Consider the following 22291-nt stretch of genomic DNA (forward strand, 5'->3'; position numbering starts at 1 on the left):
CTTTTTTACATTCTTAATTTTATCACTGTTTACTTCCTTGAGGACCCAAAAGACAAACCTAGTCTCTCCCAGTTCCACCCAGCCCCGCTAGGTTCAACTCCAACTTTCCTATTTCTGTTGACAATTGTAGAGGTGGTATTGTGCTTTTTTCAGGTGTGGATACAAATGCTTACCAGATTCATCTCCTATTATTACAACTAAAATCTATCCACTTAAATATTTTAAGACACCAAAATGCACCTTAAGCTATGGCCAAATATCTTACATATGAAAAAGGATAGATAATACTATCATATGGTAGGAATTATCACAAATGCACCAAGCGTATCAAAACTAATTCAGTCTTAAAACTGTTCTGTGGGGTGGGTACTATTATCAGTCCTATCTAACGAATCAGGAAATGGGCACACAGTGTGAAGTAACCTGCCTAAGGTCAATCGTCCATGAATATATCAATAGATTCATGATTTAAACATAAGTTGTGCTCCAGTGTCTTTATCCGTAATCACTTTACTCTTCTGACTCTAGGAAGGGTTTAGCAGTACCCTAACATTGTAATAAATCAGTGTTTGAAGCAACCAGGACTGGTTTATACACTTGTTTTGAGGAACATAAAGATACAGTTGTTTTAGGAAAAGAGTTTCCAAAACAGTAACAAGCAGTTAACTTTTAGGTTTTGTTACTGTTGAAAAGTAATGTTTAAGAAAATACTTCGACGGATTACCTCTGATTTGCGTACAGACTGCTGTTTCCAAGTCGGTCAGGCAATCTCCTTCTCCTCAGCATATCTCGCCAGCTGGTACCTTAACCTAAAATAGAGGCACCATCTTCTCTACAGAATTAGTTTCTCCTCATTACTTCACTCTGTGGTCCAATATTCTCCCATTCACTTGGGCTGGAAATCTTGGAATTTAGTAGGCACTTAACATGTGGTAACATTTTTGCTTTTTTTGGTTCCTGGTTTAACTATTGTAAAAAGTCTGAAGAAGGTGTCTGCTCTCCTTAAGATTTTCACGGAAAAGTGACTACACTAAGGTCTACTTTCTTGCCAACTGCTGAGAAATAATTATAGATTAAAGTAAATTTTAAAAACTCTTAAACACAACCGGGTTTCTCGCGGGCCTCCAGCACGCTCTCTCGGGCGCTTATCCGGAAGAACCACAATTCCCGTCGTGCTTTGCTGCCTTCTCAGCCTACAATTGAGCACGTAATTTCCGTCCTCATTGGCGGTGGGTTCTGGATTTTGTAGTTTGTGTCAACTTCTCTTTTTTCGGCGTCTTGGGAAGGGAAAAATGTGGCCGGATCGACGGCTCTGTATCTGGTATTACAAGATGGTACTTTAAATAAATTAATAGGATAAGGTATCAAAGTCAGTTTAGCGTCAGGTTTTTATGTATTTCACGTTCCGCCTTCCTCTTACCGCCGGGCCGGGAAGGGGAAGTGACGTGCGTCCGGTGTAATGGCGGCGCGGTGGAGCGCCAGGTAATTACCGAACTCCGTAGACTAGCTACAGGCAGCGAACTGAAGTGGGGGTGGTGGGTTGCCAGACCAGGTGGGAAGTGAAGGGGAACCAGGAGTGGGTGCGGACTCGCTGGTACGGCCGTGGGCGACTCTGGGGTGCGCTTGGGTCTCCCGCCGCGCGCTGGCCCATGAGGTTGGGCTGTGAGTGTCGGTCGGGCCGAGGAGTCCCAGCGGGTCGGGTGGGGAGGGGGCAGCGGTGAACTCCCGCCCCGCCTGTGCGGACAGAGTAGCTTCCTCGAGAGGTTCCTGGGCCTGTCTCTCCGCAGTGGGTTTATTGTGGAATCCAGCACCAGTGCTGGTACTCTCGCCTTTCGTGTGCGTGTGTTTTGGGCGCGGATCACTTAGAGCCTCCCGAGTCGTTTGGGCTTCCCAAGGCCCTTTTCTTAGTGCCCCGGCCTCGGGCCACGGTTGTGGGATCCATGAATGGTAGTTAATTTAAAAACAGTGGAAGTTTCACTCTCATTTCTCTTTGCGGCGTAATGTGACTGATTCTTTAAAATTTCATTAGTCGTTTCTTTTTCATTCATTTGCCGCGTAATTTTTGACGCTTACTAGTATTTATTACTGGAGACTGTTCGTTCCTCATTACATGTGTTCTTCCTCTGTCATCCTTTATCCTTCCATAACCTGAACTACCACCAATTAGGTGATAACTCTCAAACTTGGGTCTCCAGTCTCCACATCTCTATCGAGCTCCAATCCTATAGTACGTACATTTGCACGTAACGGTAATATAATATCATAGTTAATTTTACTGACTCCAACTGCAATCATCAGTTTACCGATTTTCGCTTGATTCTTAAAACAATTCTTTGAGATAAATGGAGAACGAAAAAAATGGGGAAAGCCTATTCCAGATGCAAGAATTAAGTGATTGAAAGTGTGGTAAGAGTTTGCTTTTTTAGGTTTCCACAGACTAGGAATAACAGATAGAGAAACAAGCAAACTTGGGCTTCAGAAAACCAGTTAACTGGCCTCCTCCTTATCTGTATTTAAACTTGTTTTAGGATTGTCAGTTCACCTCAGTTAACATCCTACTGTGGAAAAGTGGATTTAGAATTGGCATTAAAAGTGTGATCTTGATTACAAGAAGCGTCTAGTATCTGTAGGAGGAGGAGGAGGCCTACTTGAATTGGTACTGGATGAAAGACTAGTAAACCAAAGATTCCAGTCTTGTTTCAGAACTTATTAGGTCTGTCACTTGGGGCAGATTACCTAACATCTCTAGTCTCAGCTTCTTCGTCTAAAAATTACAGGTTGTTTTGAAGTTGAAGAAAAATAATGCATGTAAGGCACTGAGACTTCAGAGGCCAAGAACCTTTAATATCCTGCCTGACCGAGTGGTTCTGAAAATGTGGTGTCCTGAATCAGGAGAATTAGTAGCGTCAGTATCTCCATGGAACTTGTTAGAAATGTAAATTACTGAGCTTCACCCCAATCCTGTTGAATCAGAAGCTGGGGAATGAGGGACCCTTCACTCTCTTTTTTGCCAGAGCATTTCCAAGATTCTCATGCCAGTTAGTTTGAGAGCCACTGTTCTAGCCCATCTCCTAGGTATCGGCTGTGGTTCACCCCTACTCCCAGAATCAGGTTTGCTGCCTTCTTTGCTCCAAAGTGTTTGATCTGTGGCCAGCCAGTATTTCCCTTATTATGCCGCCACATCCTTCCTCATGTTGCATAGCTTAGTTCCAATCACTTCTGGAGTTCTGACACTTCCTAGATTGCTCAACTGTCTTTCCTAAACCAGTCTTCTTAGCTCTGTCCTTTTTCCCAGCTGCTGCATTGTTAGAGGTTAAGTCTCCTCCCTGATGATTGTGCATTGCCAAGAGTTCTGCAGTGGCTCCTTGTATCTGAGACCACCTAAGAGTGTACAGAGTGATACGTTGTGTATTTATAATGCCCATGCCTTAACTTGAACATTATTTTCTGTTTATGGTTCACTTGTATTTGGACTGAATCTTGTACTACCTGGTATATCCTTAACTTGATATAAGTCATGACTGGCCTAGAGCTAGTTCAAGAAAGAAGTGGCTATTGGTAATATAGCTGATCCCACTAATGACTTGGAGGGCTTCCTTGCTGCAGTTCTCTACTTCTCTGTTTAAATCTGAGAATCCTAGCGTGGGAGGATAATGGAACAAAAAGGCCTCTGACGTATTAGCGTTAGCAAACTTCCAGACGTAATAAACCTGTAGCCTGAATATTTTATCTCAGTATATACATTTCCCAAGTGGACATTGGAAGAGACATTTCAAGGCCTACAACAGAGTACAAACTTTCAAAGCATTTTCTTCAGAAATAATATATCTGGAGAGGAAGCAATGATTAAAGTAAGCCTTTGCTATTTGTAGCTAAGTTAATAAATCTTTCCCAGTGAACAGATACCAAAAAGATGGTGTGGGCTGCCTTGGCCTGGGGACATAAGGGCTCCTGGAATTATCGAATAGTTTGGCTAATTGGAGGGAGAGACCCAGTGGAGGTTCATGTTTAACTTGACTTTGATCCTAACTCATAAATGGATCAGACTAGAATTCAGTACTTCCATCTCAAAAGCTACTCTCTGAGTCCTTTCCTGAATTAGTTTACCAGGACAGCTTTCTTCTAAACCTGGGGACAGGAGCCTCTGGAGTAGAATGTAGTGCTGTGTGTCTAGGGGATAGTTCATAAACTTCTCTGTGGAGGACACGGCATCCAAGTTTTCTTTAAAACTTAGAATGTGATTTACTAAATGGCGCTTTCATTAAATCTTCAGCAAGCCCACTTATAAAGCTGTGCAGTGAGAGTTGGTGAACATATCCGGCCCATATACTTAGTTAGGCAAGCTGATGAACAGATTTGGGGTGAAGGGAGACAAAGTGGTATGAATGTTTGAAAGCATGCAGCATCCTCAATAATTAGACTTGTTTTGGTAAGTTGAAGTAACTGCATCTCCAGGATCAGATTTCCTCTTGCAGTGCCTTCAAAGGAACTGGGTTTTTTTGTTTTGTTTTTTTTTTTGTTCTTGTTTCTTTTTTTCATGGCAATAGGGAGGTATATTCAAGCTGCTCACCAGGTTAATGTGGGATGAAGACAGATAAGGAATGGCACCTGATAGGACTGTCATGATGCAATTGATGACATATAGCTTGGCTGTTCCTAGAAATAGGAGTTGATATGTGGGACAAGGCTGCTGTGGTATTCCTTGGTAAAGAAGTTGTCAAAATATCATTATAGGGAGTTAAGAAATAGGAGCAATAATCAAAAATCCACACACCTCTTTTTATATTTGATATTAGAATTGGAACCTATTAAGTAGCAGGCACTGTCCTAAGTTCTGGATATATAACAGTGACCAAGAACTTCAAGGATCCAGTGTTCTTCTACAAGGTCTTTCATCTCTCTGAGTCCTTACTGATGCTGTCTCATTGCTGGAATGACCTTTTCTCCCTTTCCTACTTGTCCTTCAAAATTCAGCTTCTAAACCCATTTCTTTCTATATGCCCCAGACCCACCTAGTTGCACTTCCTTTTTTCCAGTAGTATTGAGTTTATAACCTTGCTATAGCACTTCTCTGCTCTGCCTGATGATAGGAACTCTCATCTCTCAGACCTCAATGCCTCCTGTGCGGCTTAACATATATCTCCCCTCACTATACAACAGACAATGCCTTTAACCCTCTATTCTTAATTTGTTTCCGAAGAATAGGGGGTAAGGTAAGAAAGTAGAAAAAGACCATCTGGCTTTTTCTCTTAACCTTATACTTCCTCATTTTCTCAGCAAGTGCTTTTCTGAACCACTTTTTTTTTTTTAGGAGTTTGTAAGCTTTTTGTCTTTTTTAACTTTTATTGGAGTATACTTGATTTACAGTGTTGTGTTAGTTCCTGCTGTACAGCAAAGTGAATCAGTTATACATATATCCACTCTTTTTAGATTCTGTTCCCATATAGGTCATTACAGAGTGAACCACTTTTTAATATAATTATCAATTATGGCACCAGCCTCATTATTATTATTTTTTTAGTTCTGTTTTCTCATCTGTACAAAATTTTTCAGTTTTTATGACCTCACAAAGGAGACTCCCCTGCACAAATACAAACTTTAAGACAAAATGAAAAAGGAGCTATTCAGTGGGTGATTAGAAGCACTAGAGCTACTTCTTTGCCATAAGATATATATTAAGTAAAGTGGTGAGGGTTGTGATATAGGTTTGAAATGTAAGGTTTTGTCTCTTTGTTATCTTGAAAATGGGTATAAATTGAGCTTAATCACAGACCAGTAAAACCCATAATGGTAATATTTGTCCAGTGAATGAGGTGCTGGGGTTAATGAGGAAAGTTAAAATTCTTTTGCCAGCCAGTTGAGCTGTGAACCAAGTGAAGTGTGGGGAAACTGAGGCGAGACGAGGTGGGCTTGTGGGAGGTGGGGTCAAGTACAAGTGATTGAGGGTACAGTAGCAGTAACGATGTCCCTTAGGATTTATTTTATTCAGCAATTAGAGGGACTGCTACCCCAAGAACTCTTTTCTGTCAAAGAGTAATATAAGGATATAGATTGTTGATACACTGAGACAGAATTTTCATTTTTGAAATTTAGAAGGAAATTTAGAAAGTGTGGAATGATTGAATATATCATAGTGAGATTTTATTTTTTAACATCTTTTTTTTTTTTTTTTTGTGGTACGCAGGCCTCTCAGTGTTGTGGCCTCTCCCATTGTGGAGCACAGGCTCCGGACGCGCAGGCCCAGCGGCCATGGCTCACAGGCCTAGCCGCTCCGCGGCATGTGGGAATCTTCCCGGAGCGGGGCATGAACCCGTGTCCCCTGCATTGGCAGGCAGACTCTCAACCACTGCACCACTGAAGCCCTTTTTTTAACATCTTGATTAGAGTATAATTGCTTTAAAGTGTTGTGTTAGTTTCTGCTGTATAACAAAGTGAATCAGCTATATGCATACGTATATCGCCATATCCCCTCCCTCTTGCGTCTCCCTCCCACCCTCCCTATGCCACCCCGCTAGGTGGTCAAAAAGCACCAAACTGATCTCCCTGTGCTATGCAGCTGCTTCTCACTAGCTATCTATTTGACCTTTGGTAGTGTATATATGTCAGTGCTACTCTCTAACTTCATCCCAGCTTACCCTTCCCCCTCCCCGTGTCCTCAAGTCCATTCTCTACGTCTGTGTCTTTATTCCTGTCCTGCCCCAGGTTCATCAGACGCTTTTTTTTTTTTTTAGATTCCATATATATGTGTTACCCTACAGTATTTGTTTTTCTCTTTCTGACTTACTTCACTCTGTATGACAGACTCTGGGTCCATCCACCTCACTACAAATAACTCAATTTCGTTTCTTTTGATGGCTGAGTAATATTCCATTGTCTATATGTGCCACATCTTCTTTATCCATTCATCTGTCGATGGACACTTAGGTTGCTTCCGTGTCCTGGCTGTTGTAAAGAGAGCTGCAGTGAACATTGTGATACATGACTCTTTTTGCATTATGGTTTTCTTAGGGTATATGCCCAGTAGTGGGATTGCTGGGTCATATGGTAGTTCTATTTTTAGTTTTTTAAGGACCCTCCATACTGTTCTCCATAATGGCTGTATCAATTTACATTCCCACCAACAGGGCAAGAGGGTTCCCGTTTCTCCACACCCTCTCCAGCGTTTATTGTTTGTAGATTTTTTTTGATGATGGCCATTCTGACCAGTGTGAGGTGATACCTCATTGTAGTTTTGATTTGTATTTCTCTAGTGATTGGTGATGTTGAGCATCTTTTCATGTGTTTCTTGGCAATCTGTATATCTTTTTTGGAGAAATATCTATTTAGGTCTTCTGCCCATTTTTGGATTGGGTTGTTTGTTTTTCTGATATTGAGCTGTATGAGCTGCTTGTATATTTTGGAGACTAATCCCTTGTCCATTGCTTCGTTTGCAAATATTTTCTCCCAATCTGAGGGTTGTCCTTTCGACTTGTTTATGGTTTCCTTTGCTGTGCAAAAACTTTTAAGTTTCATTAGGCCCCATTTGTTTATTTTTGTTTTTACTTTCATTTCTCTAGGAGGTGGGTCAAAAAGGATCTTGCTGTGATTTATGTCATAGAGTGTTCTGCCTATGTTTTCTTCTAAGAGTTTTATAGTGTCTGGCCTTACATTTAGGTCTTTAATCCATTTTGAGTTTATTTTTGTGTATTATGTTAGAGAGTGTTCTAATTTCATTCTTTTACATGTAGCTGTCCAGTTTTCCCAGCACCACTTATTGAAGAGGCTGTCTTTTCTCCATTGTATACTTTTGCCTCCTTTATCAAAGATAAGGTGACCATATGTGCGTGGGTTTATCTCTGGGCTTTCTGTCCTGTTCCATTGATCTATATTTCTGTTTTTGTGCCAGTACCATACTGTCCTGATTACTGTAGCTTTGTAGTATAGTCTGACGCCTGGGAGCCTGATTCCTACAGTTCTGGTTTTCTTTCTCAAGATTGCTTTGACTATTTGGGATTTTTTTGTGTTTCCATACAAATTGTGCAATTTTTTTGTTCTGGTTCTGTGAAAAATGCCATTGGTAGTTTGATAGGGATTGCACTGAATCTGTAGATTGCTTTGGGTAGTATAATCATTTTCACAAAGTTGATTCTTCCAGTCCAAGAACATAGTATATCTCTCCATCTGTTTGTATCATCTTTAATTTCTTTCATCAGTGTCTTATGAGTTTCTGCATACAGGTCTTTTGTTCCCTTAGGTAGGTTTATTCCTAGGTATTTTATTCTTTTTGTTGCAGTGGTCAATGGGAGTGTTTCCTTAATTTCTCTGTCAGATTTTTCATCATTAGAGTATAGGAATGCAAGAGATTTCTGTGCATTAATTTTGTATCCTGCTACTTTACCAAATTCATTGATTAGCTCTAGTAGTTTTCTGGTAGCATCTTTAGGATTCTTTGTGTATGGTATCATGTCATCTGCAAACAGTGACAGTTTTACTACTTCTTTTCCGATTTGGATTCCTTTTATTTCTTTTTCTTCTCTGATTGCCATGGCTAAAACTTACAAAACTATGTTGAATAATAGTGGTGAGAGTGGGCAACCTTGTTCATGATCTGAGGGGAAATGGTTTCAGTTTTTCACCATTGAGAATGATGTTGGCTGTGGGTTTTTCATATTATGTTGAGGTAGGTTCCCTCTATGCCAACTTTCTGAGAGAGTTTTTATCATAAATGGGTGTTGAAGTTTGTCAAAAGCTTTTTCTGCATCTGTTGAGATTATCATATGGTTTTTCTCCTTCAGTTTGTTAATATGGTGTATCACATTGATTGATTTGCGTATATTGAAGAATCCTTGCATTCCTGGGATAAACCCCACTTCGTCATGGTGTATGATACTTTTAATGTGCTGTTGGATTCTGTTTACTAGTATTTTGTTGAGGATTTTTGCATCTATGTTTATCAGAGATATTGGCCTATAGTTTTCTTTTTTTGTGACATCTTTGTTTCGTTTCGGTATCGAGGTGATGGTGGCCTCGTAGAATGAGTTAGGGAGTATTCCTCCTTCTGCTATATTTTGGAAGAGTTTGAGAAGGATAGGTGTTAGCTCTTCTCTAAATGTTTGATAGTATTTGTCTGTGAAGCCATCTGGTCCTGGGCTTTTGTTTGCTGGAAGAATTTTAATCACAGTTTCAATTTCAGTGCTTGTGATTGGTCTATTTATATTTTCTGTTTCTTCCTGGTTCAGTCTGGGAAGATTGTGCTTTTCTAAGAATTTGTCCATTTCTTCCAGGTTGTCCATTTTGTTGGCATATAGTTGCTTGTAGTAATCTCTCATGATCCTTTGTATTTCTGCAGTGTCAGTTGTTACTTCACCTTTTTCATTTCTAATTCTGTTGATTTGAATCTTCTCCCTTTTTTTCTTGATGAGTCTGACTAATGATTTATCAATTTTGTTTATCTTCTCAAAATACCAGCTTTTAGTTTTATTGATCTTGCTATTGTTTCTTTCATATCTTTTTCTATTTCTGACCTGATCTTTATGATTTCTTTCCTTCTGCTAACTTTGGGGTTTTTTTGTTCTTCTTTCTCTAATTGCTTTAGGTGTAAGGTTAGGTTGTTTATTTGAGATGTTTCTTGTTTCTTGACGTAGGATTGTATTGCTATAAACTTACCTCTTAGAACTGCTTTTGCTACATCCCATAGGTTTTATGTTATCATATTTTCATTGTCATTTGTTTGTAGGTATTTTTTGATTTCCTCTTTGATTTCTTCAGTGAGCTCTTGGTTATTTAGTAGTGTATTGTTTAGCCCTCATGTGTTTGTATTTTTTACAGTTTTTATCATAGTGAGATGTACTTTTAATTTAAGGCCTGATTTCTCTGTGGGTAGCTTTGCAGATATTTAAATGATCTTTTTACCCTGCATGGGTAGAATGCAGTGGAACCCTACAGGTTAGTAGTATGCATATATTTTTTAGAGGCAAGTTGGGCAAGTTCTTATAGCCAAGAGATGAAGACCTTGTGAGAAATCTTGTTAGGTCAAAACCGACTTGCCTTCTTCTAAAATGAAATGAGGATTATCTTATTATGGGATCTTCCCTAAATGGAGCATTCCCCCTACTTTCTCTTGTATACAGTGGCAGAGAGAATGGGGAGATTTGATTTTATCTCCTATTAACTGAGAAAGCAAAATCAGTGGGATTTGATGACTGACTGGGAGTGAGGAAAAGGAAACTGTGACTTGGCTAGCTTTACAGGTAATATCTTAGAGGAAGTGCTGGTTTGAGGAGAGGAGGAAATGAGTTCCAGTTTGGACTCCCCTAGTTCAGAGGGCCTTTGGGACATCCACATGGAGGTTTCTATAGGCATTTGGCGATAAAGATTTGGAACACTGTAGAAAAGATTGAGCTGGAATAAAGTCATTCTTATGAATATGAGTTGAAGATGTGAGGGTGGAGATGGTCTTCCAGAAAGAATATGGAGAAAGAAAAGATAAGCACTATTCATTTGTTCATTTAACAAATATTGAGACTTCTATTTTGGGATTACAGCAATGAACAAAACAGATAAAAATCCATGAGCAAAGATTAAACTCTATGGGATAGTAAAATGTTAGAGGGGTGGACAGAAGAAGAGACATACAAGAGCAACACCAGATGAACTTGGCACCCCCGTAAGTTGAGAAGTGAGAACTTCAAGAAGGGGGTTAGCAGTACCAAGTGCTAGAAACAACATCATAAAATAAGGAAGTGGCCCCTGGATTTAGCAACAAGGAGGTCATTATGTAACCTTGACAAGTACTATGTAATAGTGGGAGTGGAAAACCAGATTGTGGTGCGTAAGAGGGCTTAATGGGAGATTAAGAATTAGAGGCAGCCAGTGTGGACTCATCTACCAAAAAAACCTGGTTGTGTAGAGAAAGAGACTGGAAGTAGAAAGGGGGTAGGATCCAGGGCATTTGCCCCATAAATGACATAATTTATATTTAAATGAATCAGTAAAGAAGTTCAACATATAGAATTTTTCTTTAAAACCAATTCATGTGGAAATCAATACTATAAATCAAGAAATAGCTGATAGAAATTTGGAAACACAAAAATTGACAACTTCCCTGCTGTCATAGAGCCTGCATTCTGGTGAAAAGCAGCACATAACAGGATGGATCTTCCTATGTACCAGCAAAAGAATGCTACTTAAAAAGTGTTTAAGTAGTATATCCAAATGATCATATCACTTTAATGTCTTTGGTAACTTAAACACAGACTAATTTGGACTGGTTTCATCGTGTAGGAAATGAATGGGGGGGTAATACCTCCTCCCAGTTTATAATGAGTAATTTTCAATATGAATATTGGTATTACTGATTCCTTAAAATGATAAGAACTTTTAGATTTTTGTCATTTTTTTAACTCATCTGAGTCTCACTGTCTTAAGATGTCCCCAAGTTGGTCCTGTCTCCCCTACATAGGGTCAGAGACCAGTCAAGGGTTTTTATATTGTTTATTCCTCATCACTTAAAAACCCAAACAATATCCAATACTATCTGCACAGTTTTTAACCCTGTACTTCAACATGGTAACCTTCAGTTATTCAAATGGTTATGCATCAGAGTGCATACCTGATGTACAGTGGTGTACCAGGAAGCAAACAGGGAGGACAGGTCTGCAGTTCTTTATTTGTAATTCTGATTTGATGTTCAGAATTTTGTTCAGATTATAGAGAAGAAATACAGTGCAGATATATTTATTAAGTAGTTCCCCTTTGGGGATCCAGGGCAACATCCTGTAATCAAATACATGTAATATTTCCACAGTGCATCCAGTGGAGAATCACATTACGTCTCAAGTTAGTACATGTCAAATTTTGCTGCCAAATGAGTTTGGCACAAGCTAAAGAAAAATCTGAATTTCAAGGCTTTTCAGATTTCAGAATTGCAGATAAGGGATTGTCACCCTGGTGACTTTTCCTAAAAAGTTTTGGCCCTTTTATTTTCTTGAAATTGTGAACCTGTGCTGAATTCAAATTACAGTATCATTTTTTTCTTATGTGGCATATCATGGGGCAAATTTCTCACTAATATGTATATATCCAAAAATACAGCAAGAAAAACTAAGGAATCACTTTTCTTAAACAATGGAGTTTTCCTTCAGTACAAATAGGGAAAAGCCATATCAATTTTGTCATTAATGCTTAAGAACTGTGGCCAGGGAACTCCCTGGTGCTCCAGTGGTTAGGACTCTGCACTTTCACTGTGGAGGGCGTGGGTTCAATCCCTGGTCGGGAAACTAATATCCCACAAGCCATGCTGTGCGGCCAAAAAAAACAAACAAACAAAGAACTGTGACCCATCTGTTACTCCTATCTGCTCCCTGAACAGGAAAATCACTATTTGGAAGGGTCAGGAGCTTGGGTCCTATTAGTAGATTTTCCCGAGGATACCATCGCCTTTTTTTATTAAGAACAGATTTAAACTAGCTTTTATTTTGAATACTATTTAATATTCTATTTTCTCCACTGGGCAACTAACGTTTGTTTTTAACTCTGTTATAATGTTTGGAGTTTGCCACACCTGCTGTTACTATTTAGAATGCAGAAGAGCAAACTAAAGGAAATCCACTTCTTTGACTTTTTTTTTTTAATTTAATTTATTTTTGGCTGCAGTAGGTCTTCCTTACTGCGCGCAGGCTTTCTCTAGTTGTGGCGAGTGGGGGCTACTCTTTGTTGTGGTGCATGGGCTTCTCATTGCAGTGGCTTCTCATTGTGGGTCACGGGCTCTAGGTGCACAGGCTTCAGTAGTTGTGGCTCACGGGCTCTAGAGCGCAGGCTCAGTAGTTGTGGCACACGGGCTTAGTTGCTACGAGGCATGTGGGATCTTCCTGGACCAGGGCTCAAACCCGTGTCCCCTGCACTGGCAGGCAGATTCTTAACCACTGCACCACCAGGGAAGTCCTTCTTTGACTTCTTTTAACAATTTTAGGACAGTATGCTTCCACAAGTTCCTCCAACATAGGTTGAGGACACGTAAGGGACAATGATAGATGTGTTATACCGAAATGATTGAGAAAGCATTGCGTTTCAGCCATTACTTGAATATTTTCTCATTTTCTGAATATTTGAGATAACTGTGGAATTTATAATTTCAGAGTTTCCAGTTAACAGTCTAAAGCATTTCTTACAAATCTTATTGAATATTTTGCTCTCTGATGCTTGCTGAAGCTACATCTTATTATAAAATATCCTTCTTGCTCAGGAGAGCAGGTGTGGTTTTGCTGAGTTGCTTACTTGTGACAAGGAGAGAGAAATTTAATAATTCATCATAAAATCCACACAGTGATGCTAAGAAGAGCAGTGAGAGCTATAAACTCTAGATAAATTGCTCTCATTGCAGGAATTTCCAATTAGTCTAAGTATCAAGCATGCACATGTTGAACTCTCATTATTTCCCTACAGGCATATTCTATATAAATGTGGATGATGATAGTACTTCATGCATTTTTTGTTAGAACTGGGTAGCAGTCTGCAGTATTGTCAATTTCACACTTACCTTTTGGGAGGTAGAAATGTAACAGGTTGTACTTGATTGCCAGAAAAATGTTTGATGATGATGGTTAAACGGAAGAAAGGTGAAAGATGACACTGATCAGAAAAGTCATTAAATTTAAATGGATGAGATAATTTGAAATAAAAGGCATTAAAAATTGCCCTGTGTCTGTGTGTAGGTAGGTTGAGAAGAGAAACCAGGTTTAAGACCCAAGAGGGATAGTCAAGGAAAATACTAGGTCTTGCACAATAGAGTCAAGTGATTTATTTTTTCATATTGTACCTACCTGGTCACAGTGAATTCTAGGTATGCAAATTAAACAAGGGAATCCTTAAAATTATTCATGTTTAAAAAGAAGTAGTGCCTCATTATATTAACATCAAAAGCTTTACTATCTGGAACTTTAGAAGAATGGATCAGTTTAGAAAAGAAAAATTTTCTGGATAATAGAGATCATATCTGTTTACATTTTATAATTTACCAATTTGGCATCAATTTATTAATGTTGGCATTTTCATTGGGATACAATATCAGATGGTTTTAGCATCAGATAAACTTTTTTGAATTTTAATGCTGTTTACTAGCTGTGATTTACTGTACACATTGCTTCAACTCTGTACCTCAATTCTCTCACTGAAAAATAAGACTTAAAAAATCACGAAAGCAGGGTAATCATGAAGGTTGAATTAAGAATATATAAATGAAGTGCCTGGCATAGTGTCTTTGTGGCTATAATAATGTATTATTATTTGTTATTCTTGTTATTGTTATCTTACTCTAAATTACATGTTTCTGACTTCTAACACAGGAAATGTAATTAGTTCATCTCTGGATATCTCAGAAACATCATTGTAATGTGCTATAGAATCTGTTAGTGTGGATGGCAAATTAGTTTATTGGGGGCTACTGTATACATTGGCATTTCTTCCATTGGCTGGTTTTGAATGGTGTTGGGCCGCCTGTGTACACCACTGCACTATTCCTATCAGCTTTGGGACACTGATCATCGTATTATTTTAAATATTTATTTATTTATTTATTTGGCTGCACCGGGTCTTAGTTGCAGCACGCGGGATCTTCATTGCGACATGCGAGATCTTTTTTCAGTTGCGGCATGTGGGCTCTTAGTTGTGGCATGTGGGCTCTTAGTTGTGGCATGTGGGATCTAGTTCCCCAACCAGGGATTGAACCCAGGCCCTCTGCATTGGGAACACGGAGTCTTAACCGCTGGACCACCAGGGCAGTCCCATCATCGTATTATTTTAAAATGACTTGTCTCATTGGAGAACTGTAATATAGTTGAGGAAAATGCTATTTTAAAGTTTGTATATTATTGGCACTAAAGCTTAAACTATCTCCTTTATTATCAATTTGGGCACACTATATAGGTAACAGCTGATTTTGAAATGAGTCTTATTTCGGGTACATGCTAAGATAAGTTCTCTTGGGTAGAAAATATGTATCTAAGGATTTAAGTAATTCTGAGAGTCCAGATCCCACCCTTTTCTCATTCTTCTACCCAGAAAACCATGATGTGAATATAAAAATTGTCAGCAAGTTCACAGTCTTAGTGGACTAGAAAGTGTTTTCTTCCATTATTTTGTCTCCCATGAAGAGAAAAGACCTTCAGTCCATCTCCTTTTTTAGAAGAAAGGCTCCATAGAGGAGTTAGTGCTGAATTCAAGTTAGCATGAGTCCTGCTATGTAAAGAAGTCCCATTTTAGAGTAGGGCAAATTGTTCAACTTCGGATCTAAGCAAGGTCTACATATTACATATGTTAAGTCTGTTAGGCCTCTTTTATTCTTTAACAGCTGTGCCATTCGTTTCCTTTTTTGTCCCCCATGCTATTGAATTGTTGGAGAAAGTGCTTCAGTTGTCTTGTATGTTAAAGCCCATCAATGAAAAATCCCCAGTAACGTACCTAGTAGTCATCAGATGGTCTTGGCAGGAATTTGTAGACTAGAGAAAATTTGTGAACTAAAGAGTTGCTGGAACAGTAAGTGGTCGTATCTTTAGAACGTGCGAGTCCATGCGGACACCATTTTGTGTGGGTTAGATGGGTCTGGACTAACCAGAAATAAGAATTTGACCCTAAATAATCCATGTTGTATATCATGACTTAGATTGGTTTAATTTTTCTCTTTTGCAAATGAGTGGAAATCCATTTTACAAATTGTGGTTTCTGTTGTCAGTTGTCAGTTGTCAATTCTTGGCTGTCATCAAGGCAGTTTTTTTGTTTTGTTTTTTTCATTTTATTAATACCCCTTCTGGTTACTCAATCTAAGCTGAAGGATAGACTGTTATCTTCTGGAGATGTAATCAATCCCTATCTGCACTGTTATTCAGTGGGTCATGATTGTATATCAAGTTTGTGATGGTAGTAGTATCTCTAGTGCCAGGTTTTTCTTGTTGTTTATGTAAAATGATCATTTGGCATCATAGTAGCTGCAAAGCAGCATTTAAGACTCTGGAGATCACACATTGATGATTGCAACATAGACAAACTCTAAGATAAGCATTATTATATTATCCCTTATTTTCCATAATCTGAATCTGCCATGGAAAATAACCAAACAACTCTTCCCGTTAATTTGGATATGAGTTTTTTTTTTTAACTTTGCCAGTATCTGAAGAATTAATTAGTATCCTATCTGGAGATTGTCAGAAAACAAGGATCTTGGGAGTACCATGACTGAAAGGCCCCAGTGTCTGCTAATCATTTAGAATTGTGTTGTTCAGTATGGTAACCAGTAGCCACATGTGGCTATTCATGTTTAAATATAAACTTAATTAAAATTAAATAAAATTAATTTTCTCAGTCCCACTAGGTACATTTGAAGTGCTCAGTAGCCACACGTGACTATTGTATTGGTATGGTGGCTACTGACAGGGCAGAATATGAACCTTTCCATCAGTGCAGAAAGTTCTGTTATACAGTGCTGATTTAGAAGTGTTAGCCAGCAGAGAGGGAAGAAAATAACCAAGAGGATCAAGGACAAAAATATGCAAAGAAGTGCATGACAGTCACTGCTGTCTAGCATCAGGGGAAGGAGGCCCTTGTTCTGTCTTCAGTGTTTTCTCCTTCAGGATCAGAAAAGTCCTGGAAATCAGTCACAGGTGATGATGGCAGCAGTATCCATCAGCATATTCCCTGAAAAAAGTAAAGAGTACTAGGTAGAGGCTTTTACTTGGATTCTTTTGAGGTTCCTTCTGGACGATTCAATTCCTGAGGCTCATTCATAGAGGAGTGAATGTAAGGAATGAGCAAAAACTATTAATTTATATAAAAACATTATTAGAGGAGAGTGGAATCCTTTATTGAGGTATAATACAGTATCATCCTGGGAGTAAGAACAAATTATGGATAGTAAGGACATTGAGAGTTCTCTAGACTTTTAATTTTTATATAAAGTATGTTCCAGATCTCACCAATTAATAAGCATATTTAGGCCTACAGGCAAAATAAAATTTATAGAATTTATTTCAGTCTATGTATATGAATTTTTTTTAACTTGAGAAGTTCATTGAAACATTTATTGTTATCAGGTACATATCTCGTATATATAGGAAGACTGAACTCAATGCAGGTTTTTTTCCTCTTCTTTTCCTCTCTCAATTTTTCATGTTTTGTTTTCATTTTAAGGATAATAAAAGTGTTTTATGAACATATTTAATCATCTGGATGACTGCATTTCAGTGCTTAAATTTGTGTTTGTGATCATGTTATAGTAGATAGTGTTACTTTAATTATCATGGCTGATTTTTTTTTTTTTTTTTTTTTTTTTTTAGGGCTGCATTAGGTCTTCGTTGCTGCGCGCCGGCTTTCTCTAGTTGTGGCGAAGCTCTCTCTAGCTGTGGCGAGCGGGGGCTACTCTTTGTTGTGGTGCACAGGCTTCTCATTGCGGTGGCTTCTCTTGTTGCGGAGCACGGGCTCGAGGCATGCAGGCTCAGTAGTTGCAGCACGTGGGCTCAGTAGTTGTGGCACACGGGCTTAGTTGCTCTGAGGCATATGGGATCTTCCCAGAACAGGGATCTAACGCATGTCCCCTGCGTTGGCAGGCAGACTCTTAACCACTGCGCCACCAGGGAAGTCCCATGACTGATATCTTAAGCTCCAGAAAACCTGCGCTGTGGTCATCAGTGCATTATGAGTGAGAATTTTCTCCCTATAAATTGTGCCCAGAATTTCTCAGATTTAAAAAGCACTGACACTGATTTTTTTTTTACATGCATGTATGTGCTTCTTACCAGTGAGTTAAGGAATAATATTTGGAATTTATGTTTCCCTTTCCAAATGATTTATGACTAAGTTCGTCATTATAAAGTAGGTAAGCTGTGGAGTCTCTGTATTTTACCTTAAGTGGCTCATGGTTTAAGACAAATTGAGAACCAGTTTCTCATGCAGAATTGAAAAGCTGAGCAGTCTTGAGGAAGAGTTGAATGTTGGAATTACCTTGGGGATGCTTTCATAAAACCAGCGTGCCTAGGTATTCCCCCCACCCCCACATACGTATCTTCTGCTGTGGTAAGTCAGGTGGGCCCCAGTAGATGTACACGTAATTTTCTGATCATGCAAGTTTTCTTACTTCAAATTATTTTTAACATAGTGACTTAGGGATCTGGTTTTACAATATTAAGTAATGATCTGAAACTGGTGTGTGTGAAAAAAGCCCAACCAGCCACTTTGCTTTATTAGTAGCTTAGTGCTTTGCTTATCATTATAGATATACTTTTTATAAGCAGAACATAAGCTCCATGTGGGCAGGGGATTTTGTTATGGTTGTTCATTGCTGTCTACCCAGTTCCTAGAAAAATGCCTGACAAAATAATACAAGGGTAATAAATATTTGTTGTTGTTGAGCAAGTATATGTATAAATAATACTAGGTGATAAGGATATGCTAGACTATAACAATTGTGCTAGTAGAAGTAAAGAACAAAAATACCATTGCCTTTGAGCAAAAGTTAGTTGAGTAAAATTTTGAGTTTTATAGCTCTATACATTTATAGCCATAAAAACAGGATCTTTGAAAAGAATCATGTGATTTGTGTATGGCACATACACATTGTGTAAGTCATCTTGAGGCAACTGGGACATAAAATCCATCCAAGACAAGGTGCCTTCAGGGTTGTATCACCTGAGGTGAGGGAGGAGTAGCTTCTGTTTTTTAATTAAAAATGTTTGTGCATTAATATTTGATATAATTAATAGAGTTAGATTTAGGTTTGCCATCTTATTTTATTTCATTTTGTCCCCTTTGTTTTTTGTTCTTCTGTTCCTTCTCTCCTGCCTTTATAAGTTAAATATTTTTTTTAATTCCATTTTAATTTGTCTGTAGAGTTTTTAGCTATATTTATTTATGTTATTTTTTTGGTCATTGCTCTAGAGAACACACTATATAGCCTTAACTTTTCACAGGCCTCTTAGAGTTCATATTGTTCTGCTTCAGAAAAAAATGCAGAAACCTTGCCTCATGTAGGTCCATTTTAGTCCATATATATCCCATCTGCATACACTATGCCCTCTCAAGACATTGTACTTTTTGTTTTAAAACAAACCTGTGTATTTTAGATAAAGGAAAAAGTTGTCATTTATATTTCTCGAGAAAGTTACCATTTCCAGTGTTATTCATTCCTTTTTGAAAATCCAGACTTCCATCTCCTATCATTTCCAATAAGCCTGAGGAGCTTCCTTTAGCATTTCTTATAGTGCAGGTCTGCTGGTGATACATTCTCTTGGTTTCTCTTCGTTGTTTTTGTTTGCTTTGTTCAATCAGTAAATGTTTTTATTTCATCTTCATTCTTAAGATTATTTTTGCTGGAATTCTAGGTTAATTCAGTTTCTTACTCTTTCAGCACTTTAAAAATTATTCTGCTGTCTTCTGGTCGCCTTAGTTCCTGATAAGAAGTCATCAGTAATTTGAATTATTTCCTTTTACATAATGTGTTGTTTTTTTCCTCTTGCTGCTTTCAGGATTTTCTCTTTATCTTTGATTTTCAGCAACATTGTTTCTCACATATATCAAACAGGCCAAAAATAAATAAATAACAACTTCATAGATGGGAAAAAAGGAAAAAAAAGAAACCTTTTATCTTTGGCCTTTTTAACCGTCTCATACAAACCAACTTCTTACAGTACAGCTAAGTACATACACAAAAAGGTTACTGGAATGCTCGGACTAAGATTTTTTGTTGTGGTGGTTTTTGTTTTTTTTACAAGGTTTTTTTTCTCCTTTGAGATTATAATGAACATGATCACACCACAAGTAAAGTCAGAAGTAGGACAGAGAATGCTCTGAAGGCTGGTTTGGTCATCTGAGATCATTAAAAATGGCTGACCCCCTAACAATATGTACAAAAATATAAAATGTAAATAAAAAATACAAATTTTCCTTTTTAAGTACTTTAAGAAAAAAGTCAGGGCCTTGGAAGTTTTGGTTCTTTTTTCTCCCCTGTTGCAAATTTGCATTGTGGTTAACTACTGACTACTATATATGACTATGTGTATAAGTGTGGTTTTCTTTATGTGTATCCTGCCGGGGATTCTCCAAGCTTTGTGAATCTGTAAATTTGTGCCTTTCACCAAATTTGGAGAAATTTTGGCTGTAATTTCCTGAAATATTTTTTCTATCCCATTCTTTCTCTCTTTCCTTCTTGGACTTTAATTACACATGCACTAGGCCTTTTGATAATTGTCCCACATGTCCCTGATACTGTTCATTAAATTTCTTTATCTGTTCTTTAGATTGGATAATTTCTAATGATCTTACATCAAGCTTACTGGCTTTCCTTTGTCTCCATTTTGAATTTTTTGCTTCATATATTTTTTAGTTCTAGGATTTCAGTTTGGTTCATTTTTTGTTTTGGGTTTTTGGGGTTTTTTTTCTTCCTGAAATTTTCTATATTTTTATTCCTTGCAAGCATGTTTTCCTTTGCACTTTTGAGTATGCTTTAAAAACCTCGTATACTAGTTTCAGCATTTGGGTTGGTGTCTCAGTGTTGGTTTCCTTTGATTGTCTTTTTTTCTTAAGATTGGGCCACAGTTTTCTGATAAGTTGAGTTATTTTTTAATTGTATCCTGGACATTTTACTATTATGTTAAGGCTTTGGATTCTGGTGCATTCCTCTGAGGAATAGTGACCCTTCAGGCAATTAATTTGATTAGGCTTAAATTGCAAATTCTGTCTCTTAAGCAGTTGTTCACATCTCAGTTCAGTCCTGTGATCCTGAGTAGGACACTATTTAGTACGTGTATTGGTTCAGCGGTGGTCAGAGATTTGGGAGAGTATATATAGCCCGTGGGGCTTCCTTTCTTTGGCTCTCTCCACTTTGGGAGCCGCTGAGCAATGATGTGCTTTAGATTGCAGTTATATTTTATAGATTGACAAATTAATCTGGTGTATATTATTTTTACTAACCTAGATAGCATGCTAACCATTGTAATGGAAATTTTTCTTGACTTAGTGATTTGTGTACATCCCCATCTGCATTAAATGATAGCAACTCTGTATCACTTTATAGTATCTAGATTATTTGTGTTTGTGGTCCAGTGAAAAGAATACTTAATTGGGTGTCCTTAAGCTAGGTTTCTAGTCCACCACTAGCTTGTTTTATAGCTTAGGACATTATTATAGCTTAGGACATTGAAATGATTTATCTGACCGTCAGTGTTCTTATCCTTAAAAAGAAGGAATTGGACCAGATAATCTGTAACATCCTTTCTCACATTCAAATTAGAAATTTTCTTAATTGTATTCGGTTATTTTGGTACTGAGCACAGTTTTTTCTCTATATTCTCTACTTCTTTTAATTTTAAAATTTTTTTATGTTTCATTTTACTTTTCTGATTTAGTTACCTTATACCATACCATAAACTATTTAGATATGCAATTCCAGTAAAATGCTTGAATGGCAGTTGTGTGCGAACATAACTATCAGTTCAGCATTTTTCAAAATTACTAAATTTTACTTAATAGATGGCTACTGAAAGACATTTTATTTAGCATCTAACATTGATGGCTAGGTTTACTGTGACCAAATATTAGTTCTCATATGTGCACGTATCTGAGGCCCTGTGCCTTTAATAGATCATTATTAAGACTTGATTATTCTGGTTTAGCACCTTATATTTCCATGTGGTGTATATTTCTGAATGATCATTACTACAAGAACACTGGCTATTTCATTCTTAGTTTAAATCGAAACATTGGATGTTTTGTATTAGAATACTTTACGGTGTTTAATAAGCCTTTGTTATCATTGCTCTTTTGTTCTGAGTCTTTTCTACTAATACATGTTTTTTATACATTGTTATATGGAACTGTTTAAAGAGTTTTTGAACTTACATTTAATTATTGATTATATCTTTGCCTATTAAGAAAAATAAGGTAGTCAAATGTCCATTGTGTGGAAATAGTATGTTGTTATTTTACACACATTTTATAAGTGTTAACAAAGGTTTCTTTGGCATATTTTATAGGTGTCATTTGCAGACAGTAAAACTAAACTGTCAAGGAATTCATACCGTTCGGTACTTGTTATTTGGACCAGCTTAAGGAGTCTTTGACATATCAGATCAACTGGCAACAAAATGAAAAGTAGCGTGGCACAAATAAAGGTAAGTGTTTGAAACTTATAATAAAGAACATAAACTTGTAGTCAATTATCTACCCTTAAACCAAAATGCATTTATATAATTAGGACATTAGAACCAGACAGTAGAATTGCATCATACGCACATTTAACTTAACACAATTTCAAATGTAGATACTTGGCCAG

The 22291-nt window shown here is 37.7% G+C and overlaps 1 protein-coding gene across 1 annotated transcript in view; it reads left to right on the forward strand.

Annotated features, from left to right (window-relative positions):
• The first annotated feature begins 1366 nt into the window (after nucleotides 1-1366).
• The window catches only part of CWC22 (CWC22 spliceosome associated protein), a 62632-nt gene continuing 41707 nt past the window's right edge, over nucleotides 1367-22291 (forward strand). Inside the window, exons 1-2 of the mRNA XM_027126877.1 lie at nucleotides 1367-1482; nucleotides 21993-22130. Of these exons, the coding sequence (XP_026982678.1) occupies nucleotides 22104-22130 (27 nt within the window). The 5' untranslated portion in view covers nucleotides 1367-1482; nucleotides 21993-22103. The remainder of the gene's footprint in view (nucleotides 1483-21992; nucleotides 22131-22291) is intronic.

This window comes from Aethalodelphis obliquidens, unplaced genomic scaffold (assembly GCF_003676395.1).
Source record: "Aethalodelphis obliquidens isolate GAN/ISIS:26980383/991018 unplaced genomic scaffold, ASM367639v1 scaffold2, whole genome shotgun sequence".
Classification (NCBI taxonomy): domain Eukaryota; kingdom Metazoa; phylum Chordata; class Mammalia; order Artiodactyla; family Delphinidae; genus Aethalodelphis; species Aethalodelphis obliquidens.